We start from the raw sequence: 12,621 nt of genomic DNA on the forward strand, positions 1-12,621 counted from the left end.
GAGCCTCCTGTCCTCTTCCCTCAGAAACATCCCGACTGCAGGACGGGACACGCCGAGGCGCTTGATGCCCGGATCCTCTCTCCCCTCTCCCTTCTCGCCTGGCCCTTTGAGGCGGCCTGATGGAATCTGAATCCACTCAAATGCTGCCTAGAACTGTGACCACGGAAGTGCAGTCTGACTTCGGGCACCCAGCTGCCCCCACGTTCCTGGGACCGCCGCCAGCGCTGAGCGAGAGCCAAGAGAACGGCCCGTCTAAAGGGACAGCGATGGAAAGCAACCACGTGGGTGGGAACCGTGTGCACACAGCTTCTTCGGGAAGGAGGCAGCTTCCCGAGAACACACACTCATGATGCTTCTGCTGATAAACCCTCCTGTCACTAGGATCTTATCCTTATTACATCCTTCCTAACAAGTAATGCTAAGGATCATTCTAGAGCCGGTAAGAGGAGGATGGAAGGCCTGAAAAGGGGACTCACCCAGTCTGCCAGGTTAGGATGTGGTGGGGACTGCTCGGGGGCGTCGCTCCAATTTCACTTGACGGTGTTGAGCTTCTCTGGCTTTGAGGTAAGGCAGCTGCAGAGAGGGTGACGCAGAAAAGACAGGGGTCAGACACAGGGCAGGTGAAGGAGCTGAGCTTCCTTCCAGAAATGCCGGTAGGACGCCGCAGCAGGGCCACAGCGGGGAGATACCCGTCCCTCCCCACCGCGTTTGGCCATTTCCATTTTCTCTCCCCAAAGCATGCAGCTCCACTCTGAGTCAAGCTGACCTGGGGATCCTCGGTCCCTGCTTTGCACTAGCAGGTGGCCAGAGGGGTGGCGACAGCTGCCACTGCGGCAGAGACTCTGAAGGCCCCCGAGCTCTGCGGGAGACCTGGGCGGGGCTGAGCCAGAGAGCCCCTTTTTCTGGACACCAGGGAGAGAGGCCTCCAGGCATCTTCAGATGTAGCCCTGGTGTCAAAAATCGTGCTATGAACAGAGAACTTCCAGAAAGGTGCTCAGTACTTGGTCTCTTTGTCATTTTAGGCTTATGATCGACCACCTGGGGACACTTCCAAAGGTGCAGGGCTTTTATGGAACAGCTCATCCAAAGCCGACTACTAGGGGTTTAACGATGTGGGTAGGATTTTTCTAGCTGGGAAAATTCAGTAGCAAGTAAAGCTGCTTGAATGCGTCCTCTGCTTTCCCGGGAAGGATCAGTAAACCTGAGAAACAGCTTCTTAAAATCTGTCCTCTCACGTGTTCCCAGAGAGTTGCTGAGCCTGTCGGTGAGGCCAATCTGTAGGCAGGGCTGCAACCGCGACAGAACAGAAGCACCCCCGCGCCCGCCGGCCAGCTGCGGCTCCTGACGCCGTGAGGGAGGCTCCTGCTCTTTGGTTCGGGTGATGCGTTCATCCGTTCCTTTCAAGGTCCCCCTGGGAAGTCCAGGGCACAATTCTCTGGGCTTATGAGACCGAGGAGGGACACGGAGAAGGCTCTAGGACCTCAAGTCCACGGTTGTCTCGTCGTGGTTGCCCAAATCACTTTTATTCTCATCCCTGGAACCTGTCATTTGGCCAGTGGGCCACAGTAAGGGAGTCGACGGGGACGAAAGGCAGGGGCCCAGAGGTCTGGTGCACCCGGGCACGGGCAGCCAGCCCGTCCTGCCTCTTTGTCCCATTCATTTCAGGTCCGTCCAGTTCCTCAGAGGTGAACCCCCTTTTCTGCCCTCCCCCCAGTCTTGACCTTCACCTAACTTTCTCCCGTCTCAGGTAAGGCCCTGACTCAGAGTTCCTTCTGTTTGCTACTCATGTTACTCTTGTATTTTACTGGGGGATCCCTGGGTGGCTCAGCGGTTTAGCGCCTGCCTTCGGCCCTGGGTGTGAACCTGGAGTCCCGGGATCGAGTCCCATGTTGGGCTCCCTGCATGGAGCCTGCTTCTCCCTCTGCCTGGGTCTCTGCCTCTCTGTGTGTGTGTCTCAAAAAAGATCATCTTACTGGGGTGCCTGAGTGGCTCGGTCAGTTAAGTATCTGCCTTTGGTGCAGGTCGTGGTCTCAGGGTCCTGGGACGGAGCCCTGCATCCGGCTCCCTGCTTCTCCCTCTCCCTCTCCCTCTGGCCCCTCCTCCCACGTATGCTCTCTTTCTCCCACATAAACAAAATCTTTAAAAGTAAAAAAAAAAAAAAAAAAACCAAAAAAAAACAATAAAAGTAATTTTACTACGTCTGCACATCCTCCCCTTCCTTTCCTACGGTCACGTCTGAGCTGCTGGCCTCTGGTTCCCCCTCCGTGCGCCTGCTGAGAGCCCTGCGGGTCACCTCTGTCACCACTGCTGTTTCCCAGAGAGGCACTGGAAAGGGGAAGTGGCTCCGGAGCAAAGGGCGGTGGTGTGCATGTTCACTCTCGCATCCCGGCGCCCGCTCACTACTCTTAGCACGCGTGAGGAGGTGACCCCCTTAACTGGGTCGGCAAAGTGTGAAGAGGCGGTGTCGGGGACCTGAAAGCACCCCCAGCACCCCCAGCACCCTGCACAGATGGCTCCCGTCCCCGCCCAACGTCACTGCAATGGGACCTTGGGGCAGCTGGGACCCCGCAGCCGCGCTCAGCCGCGCACCCCCGAGGGCCCCGCCGCCGCCCCGACCTGACCTCGCGGGCCGAGAGGGGGCGCCGGGGCCCGCGCTGCCCCGCCCGGGGGCTCCTGGGGCTCACCTGACGTGGCCTTGCACATCTGGGGCATGCGGGTGACCCTGCTGTGCGCCACGAAGGTGCTCTGGGAGGAGGTGCTGTACTGGGAGCCGCTGTCCGAGGACGTGGAGCTGGTGTGCGACAGGCGGCTGTGCTCGCGGTGCGCGGCGGCCGAGCGCTGGTACCACTGGCGCAGCTCGTCCGACACGGCGGCGCGGCCCTTGTCGTGCGCGGCCTCGCGGCCCAGCGACGGAGTCCGCAGGATCTGCGAGCGCGACGGCGTCAGGCGGCCCGGGTCGCCCTCGTCGCCGCCGCGCCAGCTCTCCCTGAACAGGCCGCCCGCCGTGTAGGAGCTGGACGTCTTGAACTGCGCCTTGACGCTGTAGTGGCCCTCCTGGTCGCTCTCCAGGCTGCGCACCACCACGGGCGTGGCGCCGCCCTCCACGTACAGCGGGTACTCCTTGATGCGGTACTGCGAGCTGGGCTGGCTCTGGCTGTGCAGGTACACGCCGCCCGGCGCGCGCGCCGCCAGGTTGGGCATGCTGCCCGAGTTCGCCGCCCCCAGCGCGCCCGCCGCCCGCTGCCGCTGCCGCTGCCGCGCGCGCGCCTTGGACGGCGAGTCCTCGGCCAGCGTGGAGTAGTTGGCGTTCATCTGCGCCGGGTAGTAGTGCTCGGAGCTCGAGTGGCTGGTGCAGGACGAGCAGTCGTCCATGGGGTCCGAGCCGTTGCTGCTACGAGTCCGTGGGGTGTAGAAGTCGGGGCTCCCCGTGTCGTTCTCCGAGCCCAGGAGCTTGCCCTGGGACTCCAAGCTGGAGCTCCGGTGCCTAAAGTGCAGGGCGAGGCTGTGCAGCCGCGTGGGGCTGAGGTCCACGGACCTGCGGGGAGACGGCGCGGGCGTGGGTGGGGGGGGGCCCGGGGAGCCCGCGCGCGGCCTGCTGTCGCCACCAGAACACAGGCGGGGGGCGGGGGCGGGGGCGGGGACCGCCTGGCCCGACCGCCAGGGGCCCGACAGAACACCGCACCCACGGAAGGGTGTCCCCGAAAACGCGCGCCAGTAGGGCCCCGGGGGGCTCGGCGATGGCGCATCCGCCCTGGGCCCAGGCTGTGATCCCGGGGTCCTGGGATCCCCGCGGGGAGGCCGCTTCTCCCTCTGCCTGTGTCTCTGCCTCTCTGGGTCTCTCATGAATTGATAAAAATCTTTAAAAAAAAAAAAAAAAAGGGATCCCTGGGTGGCGCAGCGGTTTGGCGCCTGCCTTTGCCCCAGGGCGCGATCCTGGAGACCCGGGATCGAATCCCACGTCGGGCTCCCGGTGTATGGAGCCTGCTTCTCCCTCTGCCTGTGTCTCTGCCTCTCTCTCTCTCTCTCTCTCTATCATAAATAAAAAAAAAAAAAAAAAAAAAAAAAAAGAAAGAAAGAAAAAACAGACACCAGTAGCCTGGCCTGTTTTTTAATGCTGGAAAGGGATTCTGGAGAACCACGAGAATCCCTATTCTGGTATTGTCTCAAAGCAGATGAAATGCTCCCCCCCCCCTTTTTTTTGTAGGTCATAAAAAACAGTCCCGCAGAGGGCACTTCACAGCATTCACCAAATACTATTATGAAACCCACATAAAATAGATTTCCATTCCCCTGAAACTCTAAAAAGGAAGGCGGCTAGAACACGAGTACTTCACAATGACTGATGCAACTACTTAGCAGCCCCCTGCTTCCTCTATAATCCCCCCCACCAGTCCCCACTCCAAACATCCACCCAGGTCATGGGGGCTGGGGACAGTGCTTAGACACCCGTGAAAGTCAGGGCAGCCGCCCTGGCCAAGGACCGGAGGAGGGGAATTCCTGCTGTCACTCATGGTAGAACAGAGTCCACAGACAGGGGCACCCCAGGACTCGGGCCTCAGTTTCCTCCCTGGTCCTACCTCCTCCTGGCCTCCGGGGAATAGGCCAAGTGCAGGCCTGCCTCTGACGCTCTCTGATCCTCCTGTTGCCTGATAACAGCCTCCGAACTTGCCACCCCATCCATTCTGGTCTCTGCTCAAATGTCCCTGATGCTTCCACCTAACAGAGTCTGTCTTTCCACAGTGTGGCCCCTGCCCTGTTCGTTTTTTTTTTTTTTCCTCTGTACTTATTACCGCTTGACATATATTGTTTTCTCATGACTCCCTCCACCAAAACACTCCGCTGACAGCTGGAGCGTGGTCGGCTTCGTCCATTGCTCTAGCCTGGTCGGTGGTACCTGGCACCTCAGAGCACTTGATAAGTATGTGTCACATGAAAGGGTGAAGGGGACAGCCTTGCCTGCAGAGCCCAATCTTATCCTATATAAATCCATGCTTTGAGCCAGTCCTGTGCAATCACAGTTTTTGATAAAACAGAATGACAGCTTTGGTGTGGCCTCTTTTCAGAAAATGAAGGTGTGATTCACAGCCTCACTTTTGCCTGTTCCTTTTGCCCTTCAATGGTTTCACACCTTGAGGCATTAAAAAATCCAGGATAAACTGAGGCACCGGTGGGAAGATACATGAGGACGACAAAGTGAAGATCTCCTGGTTCCAGAGGCCTCCCCGCTACCTGGCTGGCCCGGCCTGCCTTCTCCTTGGTTAGGAAAGCTCCCTCTGTGGGGGGGCGCCTGGCTGGCTCTGTCAGCACAGCACGCGGCTCTTATCCGCAGGGTTGTGAGTTCAAGCCCCACATTTGGTGTAGTGATTGCTTAAATACACAAACTTCCAACAAATCTTTAAAATTTAAAAAAAAAGGGTGGCCCCAGTGGCGCAGCGGCTTAGCGCCGCCTGCAGCCTGAGGTGTGATCCTGGAGACCCGGGATCGAGTCCCACATCGGGCTCCCTGCATGGAGCCTGCTTCTCCCTCTGCCTGTGTCTCTGCCTCTCTTTCTTTCTGTGTCTCTCATGAATAAATAAATAAAATCTTAAAAAAAAAAAACCACATAGAAATTATTAAATAAATAAATAAATAAAATTCTAAAAAAAAAGGGGTGGGGAGTTCACTCCATGCCTGCTGCCTCCAGAAGCCTGGGGGTTCTCCAGGCGTTTCTTGGCGCTCACCGGACATGAACACCCGGATAAGAACAGGTCTCACCTAACGTGGGCTTCCGCTGCCGGCTGGGGTTTCCATCCTGCTTCGATTTAACGGGAACCCACCCCACTAGCTCCCCAGTCCTTTGGCCCAGTCGGGGGCCTGGACGTCCGGTCCAGGGAGGGAGGTGGCCCAACGGCCTGGTGTGGGAGGACTCACCTCGTGGAATGAACGTAGTGGGGACTCCGGACCCGCAGGTCTGGTGTGGACGGCATGCTGGACTGGGAGTTCCAGTGCGGGAGGCTGCGGATGGGGCTGTTCTGCAGGGAGCTGCTGCCCCCTCCGGCTTCGGCGCAGCTCCCCGTGCTGGGAAAGCGTTTGTGGCTGCTGCAAACCAGAGGACACCGGGCTAGTCACCGCCGGACAAAACCGTCCCTCTTCCCAGGGGACAGCCCGCCTCTCCCTCGGGTTCCTACGGGGCTACTCAGCATCACCCCCGGAGCCTGGGTGGGGGCATGCCTGACCCCAGGGTGGCGGGAGACCACAGCCTCATCAGCCTGCCCCCAGCAGGCAGTGGGACCGTCCCGTGAAGCCCCTGCCCTCGACCACGGTTGGTTTCCGTTTTGCACCAACAAATATTTACGTGCCCTGCCAGCTATGCTTGACAGAGCGTAGCGAAAGGGAAGGAGAAAAACAGAGAAACAGGCCGGAAACCCACCACCCTCTCAGGCAGCAGCAGCCAGCCCCAAACCTGCTGAGGGGCGGGTGGGGGGGGCGGGGTCCCGAGCCACGCTGGGGCTCCTATGCGGGGTCTGTCCCTTGCCACTCAGGGTGGCGCTGCCCAGGCTTCCTCCCCAACTCCCGCATCATCGCACAGCAGCTCCCGGGCCCCCACGCCCCACCTGCGGCTGGGGGGCCGCGCCCTCGGGGTGGCTGTGAGCGGGGTGCGGGCGCCCTCCCGTGGGCCACCCCGGCTTGCTTGTCCTGTGACCTCGGGGGCCCTCGCCGACCTGGCTCACCTGGAATGGCCGTGGGAGGAACGTTTCTTGACCTTCTCGTAAGGCTCATCCAAGGAGGACTCGCTCCACATTTTGGGCTTTATGGGGGACTTGTCATAGTCGTTGCGGGGATAGTGCATCTGCCGGAGCCCCTCCAGGGACTGCGGAGGGGGGGGCCTGTTGTGTGACGGTGGCCGAGGAGGGAGTCCCTTGTGAGGAGACTGTAAGGGGGACAGTGTGCTGGTGACCTGAGAGTCTTCTGCACAGAGATGGAGAGAGACGAACTGAGCAAGGGTCCCCCCCACCGACGCAGACAGCCCCGCCCCGTCCCCCCACCCCTCACCCCTGCAGTCGGGCAGGTGCCCCTCCCCACCCCGGCCTGGGCCAGAGCGACGGCTTCCCGCTTGCCACGACAGGTGGAACCAGAACCAACCAAACCCCCGCCTCAAGCGGCCCTCGCTGGGGAGAGAAGGTTCCCTTCTGAGGAGCTACAGCTGGAGCCAACAGCAGAACGTGGTCCCTGTAACACTGTCACAGTGTCTCTCCGGAGACAGCGAGCGCCTAAGGTGCTCTGGGGACCTGCAGCTCCGGAGGACTGTTTCCTTCATTTCCATAACCCGGCGCCTAGGAGGCCGCTGGCCCCCAGCAGGTGCTCAACAAACACTCGTTAGAACAGGGGAAGCCAAGTGGACGTGCTGAGCGTAAGTATCTGTGGGGGGCCCCGGGTATGGACCTCTCTTTCCTCGCGCCTGTATTGGATCGTGCTCCCGAGATTCCCCCTGGACCAGCCCTAGGTTCTGCAGGAAGGAGCCAGGCTACACATACTGAGTGAAAGGAGCTTATTCCCTGGCTTGTGGGACCCACAGTCAGCCCGCCGGGTGCCGAGGGGAGTTCAGCGGTGGGGGGCGCAGAGGGGATGAAGGGGAGAGCCCAGGGCAGCTGGGGCAGTGGCTGGGGAGGAGGAGGAACAGAGTCGGGTTGCTGGGGCTGACCTGCTGCGCCCCCCCAAGATGAGCTGGGCAGCCCAGCTGATGGGGGGCCTTCATGCTGAGGAATGGGGCTTTGGTCTGAAGGGCCTAAGAAGACTTTGAAACTTCGGAGGCCCAGACGTGTCAGGATGAAAATCCTTTCTGAGGGCCAGCCACCTGGCAGGGGCTAGGGGAGGTCCACAGTGTGGAGAACCCGGTGGTGGGGCAGGCGGGGAGTGAGGGAGCAGGAGAGGGCAGGGGGAGGGAGGGAGAAAGAATTCAGGGTTCCTTGTGAAGGCGGACGGGGGAGCGTGAAGGGAAATACCTCACAGAAGCAAACCTCAAAACCTCCAACCACCTTCCACTTGGCCCCCAATCCATTTCCCACCAGGATTCTTCTCACGGCCTAATTCTCCATTCCACCTGCCCCCACCCCCACGGTAATCAGTGAAGGAAAGAGCCCCCCCCCCAACAAGGGGCAAGCCTGCAGGGGGCGTGGGGGTCTGGGGACTCAAGGCCAAGGAGGCGTCCTCTCAGCTGCCAACAATATGCACCTCCCCCAACTCTCCTCTTGGTCTTCTCTTCTCACTAAATCATTCTAGGTCCTGCCTTTGGAGAAACTGCCATCCCCAGAGCCCCAAACTGGGGCTGGATCTCCCATAGTCAAAATTCCTGGGGATGGCTGGGTGGCTCAGTGGTTGAGCATCTGCTTTCAGCTCAGGTCGCGATCCTGGGGTCCTGGGATCGAGTCCCGCATTGGGCTCCCCACGGGGAGCCTGCTTCTCCCTCTGCCTGTGTCTCTGCCTCTCTCTGTGTCTCTCGTGAATAAATAAGATCTTAAAAAAAAAAAAAAAACACCTCTCCCTATTCTTCTGCAGCCATGCTCCCTCCCCTCCCCACCCATGTAACCAAGCTGACAATGGAAATGTTACCACCTGATTGCTAAGAGCAAGGCCAAGGCCACCGGGTAAATACCCTGCCAGCCTCTCCCCACATCAATAGCCCCTATTATTAGCTTTGCCGCGATCATCCAGACTCTGGGTTGGGTAGACTGGTTTATGTTTTCTGTCTAAACAGCCACTTACCACTGCCCACACGAGGGTTCCCCAAAGGGCAAAAAAATTAACTGCCACTTAATATATTTCCATGTGATTAATGTCCTGGCCTCCCAAGTTTTGGCTTAAACCCACAGGAATGTTCTCAGAGATGGTCCTGTGCCTGGAATCCTTTCTACCCCCGTGTGAGGTGGTGGTGGCCTGGGGGAGGGTGCAGAGGTGTGGGAGATCGGTTCTGCTTTTCTCAGAATTTCCCAAGAAAATATACCAATAACTGCTGGGTTTTCAGAGGTCAATGGAAAATAGACAATTTCAAGGCCTGACCAGCAATCTAGAAGGACTAGATTCCCTTTGGTCTTTGCTATTTCTCAGGAAGACGGGGAGGCCCGGTGTTCCTCCCGCCACCCCCAGGCTTTCCTAGGAGGCTTCAATCTCTGACTTGTGATCCAACCAGAGTCCACGACTTTCCTCCAGAAACAACGGAGACTCAAAAGGAAACGGCGCATGGTGTTTAGTCACAGACGTGGTTGTGGCAACCACACCACACACCAGTGCTCACGGACGGTCACCTCAGCCCCTCCCCGTGGGCCGCTGGAAACACTCAGGTTCCGACAGACAGAAGCTGACGCCTGGGGCAAGGGGCTGGCGGGGCACCCGGCCCCCGCCTCGGCCTGCTCTTGCCTTTCCACCAGGCCGGCCCGACTGCGCACACCTTCATCCCTGTTCGGCCTGGGCCCGAGTTCTGAGTCAGGAAACGGACAACCTACCATCCTCTAGCACGAGTGCATCTGAGAGGGAACTGTCTTCACTGGCAATGTTTCCATCTGAGGAGGCAAAACGCAAAAGCCTATGAGTTTATTAGCACATCCCCCAGACACCGTCCAGCCTGTGACGATCATGCGTTTGGGACCATCCCACATCCTCCTCTTTCTGAGCGGAAAGAACGCATGAAATACAGTCAACAAGCCGCCTGGCATTTCTCTGGGGTCCCTGGGGTGGGGCGCTGGTCATCCCCGAGGCCTGATGCTGCACTGTGGCCCAGCGTCTGTGTCGGCACCCTTGTCTCACGGGGCCCTGCAGCGCTGAGGGGCTAGAAAGCCAGGATAAAGGCCGCCTGGCCCACTTCAGCCCATCAGCGTCCTGGCCCAATCTCGGCACGTTCCCACTGAACCAAAGGAACTGAACTGCTCTTTCTCTACATGCGAAACTAGGTGAGGAACTTGGCTTTGCTCTTATGGCAATAAACGTCCCCTCCATAAACTTCAGTCATTAGTAGTGAAAACAACCTGCTAAGTACAGCCTCTCTCTGCAAAGCTGGTTTTTATAGATACTGGTGAACCATGGGGACACACCCAAGAGGGAGTCAGGGGTCAAAATGATCCTTCCCCTTTAACATCTGGGGAAACTGAGGCCCAGCTAGGGTGGCATGGTTTGTCTGCAGTTGCTCTACTCTCCCGGTAAAATGAGCAAAAGGTGCCAGGTGTAAAGTTCCAAGTTTTATCTCAAGAGATAAGACGCCAAGGAACTAAGGAACTAAGAAGAACTGGGGTTATTCCTCTAATTCAAGTGTGGCAGAGACATTTTAGGGACGCCTGGGTGGCTCAGTGGTTGAGTATCTGCCTTTGGCTCAGGTCGTCATCCTGGGGTCCTGGGATCGAGTTCTATGTTGGGCTCCCTGCAGGTAGCCTGCCTCTCTCTGTGTCTCTCATGAATAAGTAAATAAAATCTTAAAAAAAATTCTTTCAAAAAAAATAAATAATAAAAAATAAAAAAATCTTTCAAGGAGGGAGCAGAATAAAGAAGGTATATTCTTGAGTAGTTAAAAAAAAAGGCTGCAAATCTGGATGGGACCACAGACTCTGGTGGCAGGGCTCACAGGACAGCTCTCACTGGGCGGGCTGGGGAGGCGGGCTCTTCTGTGGCTGACCAGGGGCTAGGGACCGGGGACAGGTGTGGCCCTGAGGGGCCTCTCCCAAACTTGGCTCTGGTGACCCTGCTGGAATGCTCCCGCAGAGCCAGGATGCCCCAACAGCCTTCGGGGGGCCACAGGGAGGTCCCAAAGGGGCAGCATGCAGATAGGAGTTGGCTGGCTGCAGTTCTGTTAGGAAGTAGGCGACAGAGCGACAAAGTCTTGGCCAAGGACAAAAGGGCAGGATGGGGAAAGACAGTTATTCCAAATTTTCTAGAGGGAAAGGATTTTTTAATGGTCTCTCTGGTTTGGTGGACTGTGAGCATGTAGGGGATGGAGAGCCTTAACTTTGGCATCTTGGAGTTTCCAGTACAGCGTGGCTTCTAGTATAGCGTGCCCACGTTTTAAGGTGGCACAATTATATTTCATGTATTATATGTATTTTGTATTTATTATATGTATTATATATTTTACATATGTATTTATGCATTATATAATTATATAGATTATCGTGGTAATGTATACACAACATAAATTTACCGTTTTAGCCACTGTCAGCTGTACTGGGCGTACTGACAGCCGTTCAGTGGCATTAAGGATTATTTGCATTGTTGCGCAGCCATCACCACCATCTGTCTCTGCAACTTTTCCATTTTTCCAATCAGAACCTGTACCCCTCAAATACTAACTTCCCACTCCGCCTCTCCTAACCCCTGGTAACTTCTATTCCACTTTTGACCTTCTTAGAGCAAAAGCGTTTTAAACATATAAACTACGAAAGAATACTTGACATACATTCTAAGGAGTTTGCTAAACAGGAAAAAAGGATTGTAACCGTTTGGGGAACTTGATGCTGTTGGAGGATTCGGGGCTATTTCCTTTTAGAGGTGTTTACCAAATACAATCGCCCAAATTCCTAACCCCTGCTGACCTGGCTCAGGGGTCTAGACAGAGTGGGGCGACCCAGTCCTCCCTGGCTTCAGCTTTGGGACAGGCGCCCTGGGAACTGGTGTGTCTGAGGACAGAGGCTCAGCGGGAGTGCCGGCTTGCAGTGGACCCCAGCCATCCGGATGCTGGGTGATCAGGTCCCCGGGGAAGGTCAGAGCCTGGCAACTCCAGCTCGACTGAGCTGGCATCTTAGCTCAGCCAAGTGCTGCTGAGGGTGGAGAAGCAGCCTAGAGCTCAGGGCTGCAGGCTCTCCCAGGGGGCAGTAAGTAGGGATCAGGACAGTTAAACCTGTAAAACCCCCCTTTGTGGACCTGTGCACCCCTTACTGCTCTCATTTGGTATCAGGCCTTATTAGCTTCACTTTACGAACTAAAAAATAAATAAAAAGCAGGCCCAGGGTGGCTAAGCAGCTTGCTCAGGTCCGCAGGGCACCAGCTTTGGACTTGCTCCCGGGGCCGGTGCTGGCCCCCAAGGCTCCTCCTGTATGTGTGGGGGGGCGGGTGCTGTCCCTGTGGGGGGGCGGGCTTAGCACTGACCAGCAATGATCAGGGAAGCCCTCTGCGTGGGTTTCTTCCCAGACTTGATGCGGTTCTCGTTGATGGCATTTTCAATCTCCTGCAGCTTCTTCAGTGCATTCAGATAAGAGGTTTTCCTTTGTTTCTTCAGTTTTTTGCTGACGTTGGGGTCACTGGCCAGGCGGCGGGCAGCCTCTGTAATCTGGGATTGAATGGCAAACTCTCGTTCCAGGCGTTCCAACTCGGCTTCCTGTGGGAGGGGGAGATGGGACTTACATTTAGGGGGATGCTAAGGGATGCACCGTCCTCCCCATCTCTGTCCCTGTCCCCAGGCGAGCATGCCCTGCTCTTTGGGAGACACACATACTAGGAACCCAGCACTCCCAGTACCTAGCCCCGACCCTGCCTGACCCTGCAATGGCCCTTTCCCTCAAATCTCTGGCGGCCAGGCCCTGGGTGCTCCCACTTTCAAGGTCCTTGGCCCCTGTTACGTTCAGGAGACGAGTGTTGGTCACTGTATGAGCAGCATCGTGGAGA

General features: G+C 57.3%; 1 protein-coding gene across 8 annotated transcripts in view; it reads right to left on the minus strand.

Annotated features, from left to right (window-relative positions):
- Nucleotides 1-12,621, minus strand: part of FRMD4A (FERM domain containing 4A) — a 616,236-nt gene that overhangs the window by 16,900 nt on the left and 586,715 nt on the right. For all 8 annotated transcript variants that reach the window (XM_055331818.1, XM_055331822.1, XM_055331820.1 and 5 more), the window contains 6 exons: nt 12,106-12,334; nt 9,480-9,536; nt 6,711-6,948; nt 5,911-6,078; nt 2,685-3,535; nt 477-573 (listed from right to left, as the gene is read on the minus strand). In XM_055331818.1, the coding sequence (XP_055187793.1) occupies nt 477-573; nt 2,685-3,535; nt 5,911-6,078; nt 6,711-6,948; nt 9,480-9,536; nt 12,106-12,334 (1,640 nt within the window). The remainder of the gene's footprint in view (nt 1-476; nt 574-2,684; nt 3,536-5,910; nt 6,079-6,710; nt 6,949-9,479; nt 9,537-12,105; nt 12,335-12,621) is intronic.

Source organism: Nyctereutes procyonoides, unplaced genomic scaffold, assembly GCF_905146905.1.
Source record: "Nyctereutes procyonoides isolate TBG_1078 unplaced genomic scaffold, NYPRO_anot_genome, whole genome shotgun sequence".
NCBI lineage: Eukaryota > Metazoa > Chordata > Mammalia > Carnivora > Canidae > Nyctereutes > Nyctereutes procyonoides.